This window comes from Notothenia coriiceps, unplaced genomic scaffold (genome assembly GCF_000735185.1).
Source record: "Notothenia coriiceps isolate Sejong01 unplaced genomic scaffold, NC01 NC01_scaffold00009695, whole genome shotgun sequence".
In the NCBI taxonomy this organism is placed as follows: domain Eukaryota; kingdom Metazoa; phylum Chordata; class Actinopteri; order Perciformes; family Nototheniidae; genus Notothenia; species Notothenia coriiceps.
Window position 1 is genome coordinate 590,837 of NW_011342396.1, and position 12,522 is coordinate 603,358.

At 42.9% G+C, this 12,522-nt stretch overlaps 1 protein-coding gene across 1 annotated transcript in view; it reads right to left on the minus strand.

Annotated features, from left to right (window-relative positions):
- The window catches only part of LOC104945554 (mitotic spindle assembly checkpoint protein MAD2A-like), a 32,228-nt gene extending 20,118 nt beyond the window's left edge, over positions 1–12,110 (minus strand). The window contains exons 1-2 of the mRNA XM_010771250.1: positions 12,100–12,110; positions 5,520–5,525 (exon numbers count right to left, since the gene is read on the minus strand). Of these exons, the coding sequence (XP_010769552.1) occupies positions 5,520–5,525; positions 12,100–12,110 (17 nt within the window). The remainder of the gene's footprint in view (positions 1–5,519; positions 5,526–12,099) is intronic.
- Positions 12,111–12,522: the final 412 nt, after the last annotated feature.

Genomic DNA, 12,522 nt, shown 5'->3' on the forward strand with positions numbered 1-12,522 from the left:
TAGGCCGTTGTTGTGAGTGTGGACGGTCGGAGCATATACAACGTTAGCTTAGCCAATCTCCATTTAGACAACACGCATTTTAAAAGGTTTTTCGCCTGCCGTCTGTCTGCAGACTTGTCAAAGCATTAATTCATGGTTTTTACTAACCGGTATCAGTATGTTGTTACTTCGGCATCATTTTGAAACGTGTATTACAATTAAATCACGGTCAAATATGTTCATCTTGTTGTAGTTGTAGCCCCCTTGCCAGCGATTCTCTCTCTAGTTTAGCATACTCAGCCCGACTCAGCCTGGTTGTTCCTGGCCCTAGAACCACGATTTTATGGGGCCAGAAAAACTATGAATTACGACCCGCTAGCCGGTATTAGGCCAAGTGGAAACTCAACCAAAAACGGGCCCAGCACGGCTCGGCACGCTTAAAGCGAGCTCCGCGCTGCAGTGGAAACGCGCCATAAGATATATCAATTCTTGCAAGAACATGGCGCCCGTATACAAGATGGCGCAGCGGACGTATACGAAGCTGCATACGTCGTCTGACGGTCTATTTGACACGATTTTCATAAATATTTTTTTTGTATACAGTTTTTGACGAACAGAAATATTGTTTTCTGGCATCACTTTGGTATGATGGCACAAGCTGAATGTAAGAGAGCACAGCACCCCTGTTACCCGGTTCTGACTAAATAGACCGTGATAGGCTAAGAAGCGTGTATCTGTAAGAGGTTGACCAATCAAAGCGGAGCCGGCCAGTTGACCAATCAGAGCAGATTGAAAAAAAAAACTTTTTTTAACCTTCAGAAGACTTAAAGAGCAACTTCCAGGTTAAAGACACCTGTGAATAAATGTGTAGGAAAATGATGAATACACTAGATTTTCAAAAAAATATACAGAAATATACACTACAGTGACATCTGGCGTCGTTTTTGTAAGAAATGTTCACTTCCGCATAAAAAAGCCTCGGCACGTGACCTCCCGCGTGTGACGTAACACGGGGGAAACAAGGGGGAGAACGGCCGGTGTAACGTATTAATAAACATGGATCCCAATGCTAGTTTTGACACAGAAGACACAGAAGGAGTTGAACATGAATATTCGAATGCATATGACGGACCACAACCTTATAATTATGAGCCTGCTAGGCGTCCAAGAGACCAGGAGCAGCCAAGGATTAGAAGAAATAACGGCCATCGGAGAGAAATTGAGATGTGGTGTGAGGAGAACCAGTGGAGAACTGGGCAGCTATCTTGGTGAGTGACCGGCGTTAGCTACAGAATGTTAGCTAACGTCACATCACAACATTGTGAAGTTAGCTATCATATATTAGGCTATAACTAAAGTAGCATTGATTATATAGTAAATTTACTGGCAGTATTGTTGATACTGATCCATAACAGAAACTAATGCGCAAGTATCAGCCGTATCTCGCGTTACCTAATGCAACTCCACACTACGGCAGAGTCCTGCATCGGGTCGGGTATCCGCGGGTATCCGACGGGTGACCCGCAAAAAAGGTGANCACTACGGTGCTGTGTACCGGAGGAGAGACGCGAGATACGGCTGATACTTGACGATCTGGCGGAGAAAGGTTGTGGAGCCTCCGTTGATATGTCGTTGTAAATGGCTTGATGGAAAGCAGGTGTGTAGTCGGGGAGGGTGCACAGCTGATTGCAGCAGGTGAGTGGAGGTTGAGCAGGTGAGTGGAGGTTGAGCCGGGAGCCAGGAGTGACAGCCACCACGCACACACAAACAACACAGACAGGGGGAAACGAACAAACACAAAGGAGACGGCTGGAGCAGCAGGGGGGGGAGAGAGAAGTAATACGGTTTCCTGATAAAGCTGTGGAGAGTATGTGCTGCAGGGAGGTGGATGCACAACGCACCAAGGAACGAACGCTAACTCCGGTCCTTTTTACTGTGGACTCGATGTCCTGACAGGCTGGTATTTGTGCAACCTGCACAAACACAATACTGCACCATGATTACAAATGGTGAAACACAATGTAAAACTACCGAAAAATACCAGCTCCTTAAAACACAACCGCTCTACTCAACGCAACTCTACTATACCCGCGGTCAGAGAGCGGAGATGTTTCCCCTGCGTGATGTAATATGACGCGTTTGACGTATGACCTTAAAAAAAGTCGTTTTTAAGAGCAGAGCTCAAATTGCTCCTTTCCCTCTGAATTCCTGCCCTTATGTCTCGTAAAACATATCAAATCCTGCATTCACTTTTTTAATTGTAATTTTCAAGCAAGTTTAAGCATAAATGTAGAATAAATAAAAACCTGCAAGATACTCTTTAAAAGTGAATAAGTTACATAGACCTAAGGCTGTAAGAAAGTTATTATTCTTATTTTCAAGACTAACACAGTAAAGCCACTACAAAGTAAAATAAGTAGTTTGTGTGGAAAGTCTATTTTTCTAAAAGCTCTGACGCTGTCCATGAGAAATACCTTTAGTATTTAGTACCTTTATCTACACACTGTACTCTCCCTGTTCAGCATATCGTGGTGTTGCTTTAGTCATAATGTGTGAACACGCCATTTCTGTGTCAAAAGGAACAAAGGATTTACACATTAAACGTGTGTAATTAGTATACCACTCTTTTCATAATGATTTCCCACTTACACTCATAGCTTCAGTTCTCCAACACTTCCAGACAAAGCGAGAAGAGTATCAGAGTGTATACTTAATATTCTCCGCTTCCTGCGCAGCCCGGGGCTGTGTTTGGAGTGTTTTACTAGAGAAGGGTGTGTGAAGGAGATGAAGCTCTCAGGCCTTCTCGCTCTCTCTCTTGGTGCATTGGATTAGTCAGTAGATGATGGTGAATCAGCCGTTTGTCACTGACACAGTAACAGCCTACCAGTGACTTTTATAGGCGCCAGGTGAACCAATAAAAAAAACTCAGCTTTGGTATCCTCAGGCCAACCGAAAGGCAATTCATCTACAAACAGCAAGTGCATGAAAAAGCTGTTAAACATCCGACCAGAGGGCTGTTACTTTACTTTTGTACCATAAGCCTTCATTCCCCTCACATTTCAGCCAATAACATACATTAAATATTACTCTTAGGAGAAAAACACATGCATTATATGATAAAGGAAAAAAGAACAATGTCAGCGAAGACAGAAAATAAACTTCATTCACCAGTGTTTACAAGGCTGTGAGTTAGTGGCCTTGCAGGTTATAGAAGCATTGTCTGCTGTAATTGTGTTTGGTAATGTGTTTTTGAAGCAACGTTATTGCTATTCAGGGTATTCAAGCAGGAGCAAATGGTTCTTCCTGCCCATGGACACATAATTGAGGAGCCTGAGGAAGATTACCGCGGCGGAGAAATAGAACAGGGCTGGAAGAAAAAGACAGTACTGGTAAGAGGATGAAGCAAAGAGAGAGAATGGCAGCGAGAGGCAAAATATGTTTGGAAAGTGTTCAACCACATGTCTCCAATTCATAATTAACTTTTTAAAACCTTCACAAAGCTACAGGAGTGGGGCCGGTGCCAGCGGAGCTATTCCTTTTCACTGGCAGATGTGACTGTGCTGTGTTTTATTATGTTGATGTTTTGACAGTGCCAACCGTAGATGAGGTAGTTGGAAGAAACACATGTTGCCAGAGGGCCGACAAGCTCACACTTTGTCTTTTAGGAGAAAGGCAGCCGTCCTTACATGTGAGCCATTACTATGTCTGAATGGATGGTGATGACTTGCCACTTTCTTGGAACAGGAAAAACTATTTCTGAAACAAAGCCTTGATTATTCCATTTTTGTCTCTCGCATTTGAATGCAGCATTAAAAAAACACAATGTTTTGAAGCAATCTATTTCCATATTAATTGCTACACCTTAGGCGGCCATCAGGTAAGTTAGGTATGTGACTAATAAAACTAATTGTGCAAATTAGATGTTGCGGATCTCTCACTGAGTCAGGCAATCATCACCCACCACTGTATCTGGTTGGTAAATCATTGTTTGGGGATGCTGGTTAATGATGTTGACTCATAAGGGTTTGAACACAGCCCTCGCTGCTTTGTGAAGAGGAAGTTGTGAGTCATTAACCAAGAGTGGATAACAGTAGCTCCAAAACACTTTAAGCACAAATATGAATGGTGTTTCGTATTTTTTTTTACTACGGAAGGGAAGAAAATAAGATATTAATCATTTTCTCAAGGCCAGTGATGTCACCCCTGTCCCGAGGCATCCGTTCTAATCACTGACCGGTGGATGTTGAGTGGCGGGCACATGGCCCTCGTTAATCCTTTTCCTTTCTTTGCAATAAATTATGCATCAGAAAAAGCTTTTTCCACCTCAATGGATGTGTCCCTTAATCCCTAGCTCCTAAAACCTGTTTAATCTGAACTAAGTCATTAAAACAGTAAAGGGATATCACAAAGGACTTTCAAGCCAATTGGCTTAACGGTAACGTGATTAGATCATTGATCTCTCGGCAAAGCCTTGGGCTTCCAGGTGCGAAATGACTATTTAATGAAATCAGAGAAATCTCGTTACTCGAAAATTACTGATCAAAGTTAAGACCAGGTGACTCGGGTGGCATTGGTATCCATGTATCTGGGCAAAGGTATTTATTCTCCGTATCCCCTCTTGACATTACCAAGAATGTATTGGGCCAGAATGAGAGATTGTGTTCTTAATCCCTTACCAGCACTATCCATACCTCTATGCATCTTTAACAGGTTTAAGCTTAGATAGTGATCACCATTGAGCAACACTTGTTCCCCCCAGATGCACAAAAAGGAAGTAGTTTAATATCATTATAGCCTGATTAATGCGAGTGCCATCTTACAGATCCCCTTCAATTGTGTTTTTGTCCTATACGCTACTGAATCACAGGATCGCAGCTTTGACGTTATCAGCCTGACGTTTGGTAATACCCACAATACACCTAGCTGGCCTTGAGGTCTGAAAATCTCTTGAACTTCCCATAAAACAAGAATGGAGAAGACAAGGAACTAACAATCCGCAACAAATATATCTCAAATGTATTCATACCATCACCTCACCTAATGTGTAATAACACCTGCCATGAGAGGATTACGATTGTCCTCTCCTATTTCTAGAAATAAATAATTATATCACAGAAGACCTCTTTTCTAATTAATGAGAAGAAATGAAATATCACTTAATTTCAAATTTAATTAGGAGCCATAATATTTCCTTCATTGGACCGCCTGCTAATGCGGTGCAGTTTCCTGCCGCTGATGAATGCTCTGTGTATTAAAAACACGAACATTTACAGTTCCCTGGACCGCACATGAAATTTCCCATGATCGAAACCTTCTGTAGGCGGTGTGAAAAATACCAGGAGACACACAAACACACACACAACCATGGAATACACAAAGCGGACTACCATCAGGACCACATGAGATAAAAAGGTTAATAAACAGTCGTAATGAAAATTAATGACACAAATCATACACAGACCCTGACACACTTTTCCCTGTTTAATTGCAATGGCCGAGATGCACTCATTTTAATTACCTATATTGCAGCATTGATGTCCTTCAGTGTCAAGCAGCAAAGTTCTCCCTGTGAATATCACTACAGATGAGCATTTAAGCCATTATCATAACCATGACAAAGGTATTGACTCCTACCCTCAGATGAGTTTTGCTTATGCAATAAGAATTGCCATTAATTGGGGTAATGAGGCTTGCACACTGACTTTCACCACCACTTTTGGTCTCAATCATAGAGTGATGATTTTGCATAACTGGGATTGGCTGAGATTGTAAGTAGTGTTTAGTTGTTATTCCACTTCAAACAAAGACTACTTAAATAAGACTGCATGGTAATGTATAAGCTTATACAATGCTTTAAAAAATACTTAGAAAGCTTAATAGTAGTTGCTTACCTTTTCATAGTTAAAACAGTCTTCAAAATACTATTTGAGGCATGCAAATGCTTTACTTTATTAAACTGCACAAATTGACATGTGCACCTTACTCGGCAAGGTTACAAGATGTCAATCAGTGATCAATATAAATGACTAATGTGCTTTAAAATGAATTAGCAGCCACATACACACACTAACACACAAACATTAAAAACAGATTAATTCAGTCCGAGTTAGAATTCCACAAAGACCGAAACTAAATTGTTTACGAACGACTGTCTGGAATCATCTCGAGGGAGTGAGTGAAAATGCAACTTGCTGATTTAGCACTATGCTGCTAAATTATTATAATAAATAAAATAAAAACAGGAAGCCTGCTGCTGGCTACATTTTGATGATGGATCGCAAATAATGCAAATATGATGGATTAGCCAACACATAGCATTTTACTAATTAATTATAATTAATCATGTTGACGTTTTCAGAGGTGTAGTCAGTGATAATGTTGTCTGTTTGATGTATTGCCCATATGAAGCCCAGCGTGTGGATCAACCCGTCTCTGGGCAGGAGCTTAGACTGGTCTCCACTACTGTAGTGTGTATGTTTCATTGAATGTGCCCTCATTCTACTCCACAGATGGGGATTTCATTTTAATTGACAGTTACCCAGATCCATTCGTCAAGATGACAAGCTTCGGGAGGGGGACTGTTGAGGAATACCCAGCGAGGTATGGAGGTGGAAGTGTTTCAATTGAGTGTGTTTCCGTCTGCCTTTCCATGTGTTTATCATACGTCTCTCTCAAGGTTACTGACGGGATCCATTTTAGCATCAAACTGCAGCATTGTGTGTTTGTTAGAGTGTGTAAGTGTGTTTGTGAGCACGGGGTGCACAGCCTGCCGATCCATTGATCTCAAGCTTCCTCTGTGAAGTATGGCCTTTGTCTGCCAGATCTACCTCTCCTGCCGTCTTTCTTTTCGCTGTCATTCCCTGACACATGGCTCTGACACATCCCGAGAGTTGCACTGGTGGGAAAATAACACATATCTCTGACCTCTTGAACTCTTTCTTCTCCGAAAGCCCTGGAGAAAGAATCCTTTAGCTGCCCACGCCTTAAATGTCTACCAAGGGACATGGCTATTGAGACAAGGGGGGGTAGAAAGACATTTCTAGACAGGTATAGATCTTCAGGTATGGGTATTGAGCAAAACAGCCAGAGATTTATCGCATGCACATTTCATGGACAGCAGAGGCTAGAGTAAGAGACAGTGTTGTCAGCAGTTCTCGGCCTGGATTTTCCTATGAACTCTGTTCAGTGTTAAATCACAGACTGTATACAAAGGTCGTCAATTGCTTTCCAGGCCGCTGCATTCAATGTTTACTGTATCATGCTTTAGATCCCAAAACAAATCGACATGCGGAATACCTTTATTATATGTACAAGCCAGGACCGAGAAACCGAGTTAAATGGAAATGCTTATTTAACATACACACCCTCAGATGATGGGGGCTGTCACATGTCATATCAGACCCTCATGGGGCCCGCTCAGTATTCTGCTCACACAGCACGCGACAAATAGCCCTAAACACCTCGCATCAGGTGATCCCAAAGCTGAAAGAGGGGTTTGTGAAGTGGGCGGGTTTGTGAAGTGGGCGGGTTTGTGAAGTGGGTGGGTTCTGAACGCTCACATAATGTTGTCTTTGGATCAGCCCAAGGAAGCACTGTCACAGATCATTCATGGAGCCGGAATTGTATACATTAAGGAGGAAGGGGAGGGGATTGGTGCAGGTCTCTCCACAGCAACAGAGGACAGCCTATGGAAAATGCCCCAGCTACCTAACCAAGACGGTGATGTCATCAGAGAGGAACATGCATTTCCACCGTCTGTCTCCTGTGCTGCATGTGTGTGTGTGCGCGTGACTCCTCCAGTGCATGTGGTGGGAGGTAAAATGAATGCACTGCCTACATGCTGCATCACCTTCAGGCCGTCCTCAGCTGTACCACGGGGATGTTACCTCCTGAATGATTCTCTCATGTATATTGAATGAACTGCACAACAAGCTCATGTTCACGGGTGATTTATCTTGCGCAGGTGTGATCATGTCAATATATTGATTAATCAAGCCGTGATTGAGGACCATATGCTCTACTGATGATTAATATTGATAACTATGTGCCACCCTGCGCTTGACAATACAGATTTAATCACACACATCCGAACTACAAAACGCAAGGTTGAGTATGTGTGTGTTTAAGAATGTCTTACCATGTGTAACTGGTGACCTGAGGGATTACATCTACCCCCCCAAAGCTCCCACTCTCATTGTGTACCGGCAATAGCGTATTGTATCACTGTGGGCAGCTTCTTAAAGGAGTTTGAAAATGTGTGCAGCTTGCTCTTTATTCCCTGCTTTCTAATCCTTTTTGGGCTCACAATGGCGCTTTACTCGACAATAGTTAAAGCAGTGAAAAGGGACAACTGCAAGCGTGGCCACAGTGTCTGAGCGCTGATTTCATGCGCATGTAGAAATAACAAGATTGTGTGTGTTTCTGTGTGCCTATCTTGTGTGCATACATGCAGAGTATTAAGCACAGTGTTGACATGCCAGTTTGTATGAGGTCATTTTAGTGTCGCCTGCTCCCTTTGCCCACAGAAGAAAAGTATGCAAGTACTGTTCAGAGTGCTGGCAACATGTTAATCTAGTTAAAAGGAGTCTTTGAAAGGCAGCATGCGTGACGGGTGTGTGTTTAACAATATATCTCTTTAAGTCTCTGATCCCTGTGTTCTCACATCTGCTGAAACTTGGCATGGGACGGGCAACAAAGAGGAGAAGAAGGCATGGGCGACTGGGGCATGAGAGAGAAACATAAATGGTTATCTGCAAGCTGTCAGACTACATTGAAATCTATCCTCGCTGTGGAGTGTGAAAAAAGATCAACAGGTATGAAGAACCAGCTTATCAGGACATAAAGGTCAAATGATGAATGAAATAAATGTATTCTTATTATTTATTAAGGTGTTAAAGTTGCACTAAGGGTGTGAGGATGCTCTTAGCTCACATGAGCCGTGACACAGTTATCTTTTTGAAGCACTAGGCCTCAGACAGAAATTGGTGGCAGGAGCTAATTTGTTGCACTGCGTTACACTGACAGATAGACTGAATGTTGACAAACAACTCAAGTCAATGCCAGCGCCACCACGGTCATCTCCACTCCACCGCCTGACTATTGTGGTGATTTGCTGGCGCTCCCCTGGATGACAACCGTGCTTCATCCCTCACTTTCATTGCGCCATAAAGGGGGGTTCTCTATGGTGCTGGGTGCTGCTGTTTACTGGTTAGTCTTTGTCATCATTACGGTGTCACAGACAGGATAACCAGAATGGGAGAAGGGGGTGTGGGGAGGACAGCCAGAGGGCGGAGATGGTGTAACTGAAGCCGGGGCAAGAGTCACCTAGGTCCGCAAAAATCAGATCATCTATCCATTCATCTTCATATGCCGGAATCCCAAATGGCAGCAGAGCACTTGGTGACCCAGAGGGGAAGGACACAGACCAGTGCTCAGACTAACATACATCTGATATAGCTAAATCTTCATTAGGAACCAGGCTAGGAGGCTGTTTTTATTTCACAACAAAGTGAATCCAAGCAATAAATTAAACTCTTCTGTCTGCATTTGCAGTAAAACTGGGAGTAATTCCGAAAGATATAAAAAGAAGTGAATAAGCTCTCTTTGTTACAAAAGAGTCTTTGATGTAGCAAATGATTTGTATGCTCTATGATCACACAGCAAACACCATGGGGTGTTTTGGGGGATTTGTGAGTTTCCAAGCGTCTGTTTATACTTGTTGTGACTATCTTTGTATGTGCGTGTAGTTAAAGCCTTCTACAGATTTTCTCTGCTCTGCACCTGAAATAGAGGCTCACCTGTGGATGATCCTGAGCTGAGGTGTTTTTTGGAGTTGTGTGGGCTGCAGACATACAGCGTCTCAAATGTTTTCCTGACTGTAGGGAGAGGATCCTTTAAAAGGTCCTGCAGCAGTCTGCTCTGCTACTGGGATAACAAGGGGGCTCTGATCTCATCGCGCTATGGCTCACTTTGCCGGGAAGGAGCAGGATGATGTAATGCTTTTCGCGCAGCACCAGCATGCACTTATCAGAGGCTGAGGAACCAATGCAATAACAACACCTCCACTATGATTCTATAAGGCATCACCATCTTTATCGTAAACATGATTACCGTAACATTTATCTTCAGACTCCTGAGCTTACCACTCACACATGTTTATAATACACTGTTCTGTCTATGATACATTATTTATTCTACTGTATCATTTTTAATTGCATATTCTGTTTTATCTTATTCCATCTTACGTATAGATAATGTTCTTATTCCTGTATTTTAACTGCACTATTTTTATTTATTTTGATGTCCCAACTATATTGTATGTTGCACTGTTGGTACGATCTGGGACTTAAAATGTTCACTTCCATCAACTACGCTGTGGCAATTGTGCACATGACAATACACCTTTTGTGTCTCTGAATATGTATACATGCATAAAGCACAACTCGCTATACTTATATCTACCTAAGTGAAAAAAAAATGTTTTCAAATACGCAGGATCCTATCATTTCTCTTTGAAAGCCTTTATTATTTATCACAAAGAGGTACTGTAGGGATTCGGTTACGGCTGCAAATGTGTTTTGAAAATGCAGAGCACATTCACCAGAGACTCAGTGCATGGAAAGCCATCTAAAGTTAAGAATGATGAGTCGGACAGTTTAACGGTGAATCACATATTCCATCCAGTTCACCTTCCACTGAAATGTATAAATTACCAAATTAATTGATTGCTTTTTACAGCAACCTACAAAAGAGCCCATCCATTTACATTACCCTCATCTTTCCCCTTGCCACGCTAAGAGACAGTCACCTCCAGAGAATCATACGACTCCAGTCCTGTATAATACTGGGGTGAGAATATTATACTGTGGATTTTATGCTAGGTAATTAAAGAGATCACCGTTTTATGTCCTAGGCAGGGATGGATCTTCCCTGATTCACAACCCGACACACTAAAGTGGAATAGCCTAGTTCCTACTCTTGACTCCTCTAGTTTAATTGCCCTTTGTGTCCAGCTTATTTATTTCCTAACCGCCCTAATACGAAACCTTGAGTGAAGCATTCTTTTTAAGAAATTAAAGGTCTCATATCATGCAAAATGCACTTTCTTATGTCTTTTATACATAAATATGTGTCCCCGGTATGTCAGGGAACTCACTAACGGCCCCTACACACGGCGGCGTGCGTTGAAGCTTGCCGGCGGACATGTCTGACGCTCGACCAACAACCAATCACATGAATCTCCCGCCCCGGACACACAAGCAGCGGTTTGATTGGCTACAGCTTGTACTGGCATATGATTCGACTGGCTGACGCTTCCGTCGAAGCTTCAAAAGTAGAACATTGCTCTACTTTTGGTATAATGCAGTTTGGCGAAGCATGACGTCACCCCATTCAAAGTGAATGGGCAGAAGCGTTGAAGCTTAAACGCACGCCGCCGTGTGTGTGGGGCTGTAAGTGTCAGAAAACAAAACCCTCTCTCTTTTCCTCCGTACCCAAATCTCTAAAAACGGGGAACAACGGAGCTGATCCAGATTTGCTGCCGATATGATGTAATATCGGAAATGTGGGCTGGCTTTACACCCACGGCCCTATCAGAAACAATGCGCGACTGTTTTGAACGTAATATGTTCTTTGTTTACATTAGCAAGTGTTGCTAACACTCAGAGCTAACCTGTACTGGAGAGAGTATGTGTAAAAAAGCAGGAAATAAAAAAAGGAACTCACCTTGTGGTAAACCCACAAGAGAAAAAGCATTTGAGCTGTTTCAGAAATAATCCTTGATGTGCTTTGGAACATGATATGGCATTTAATCAAGGCAGCATTTAGCTGTATCTGGGTAGAATTCTGAGCAGGCACAAGCTCCCCCCTGCCTTTTTTTATTATTATTTTTTTTTAAAGCTACGGACAGAATGAGCCCTTCTCTTACAGGGCTGAAATAGAGGGGTATGAGGCATGGCTAAAAATCTGTTTGGTATTTTTATCAAACCACTTCATTAACATTTTTTTATGCATTTTTATATATATGAGACCTATAATATATGCCTAAAAATAGTATAATAGGAGACCATTAAAGGGCTATTGGTGCACTGAAGCAAAGTATCGCACCTTTGTGATGATGAGTGAGACTCCATCACCAGCCTCTGCCCTCTTACCTCACCTCCTTTTCACATGGGTTTGGCAAAGTATAGCAGCATGACTGAACTTAGCGCCTGCAGCCAAGGCCCGGCCCCTTGTCCTGTCCAGCCCCCCCCTCTTCCTGCAGTGCCTCTAAAGTGAAGCATGTGTCAGGGGCCTGAGATGAAGCCAGAGAGCGGGAGATGAGTCAGATGAACACTTGTCAGGTGATGTCATCTCCAGTGAGCGCTGATCACCGGCCCCAGCTGTTTGGGTGCACTGAGGCACACACTGCAGCACCTGTCTGGAGCTCACACAACTGCAGTGGAGAACAGGCCTGCTACTCACAGGGCATTCATAAGTCCCTGGTGATGAAGCACACAGAGGTCAAACGGGGGAGACAGTACATCTCCAACAGAGCGTGGTGGT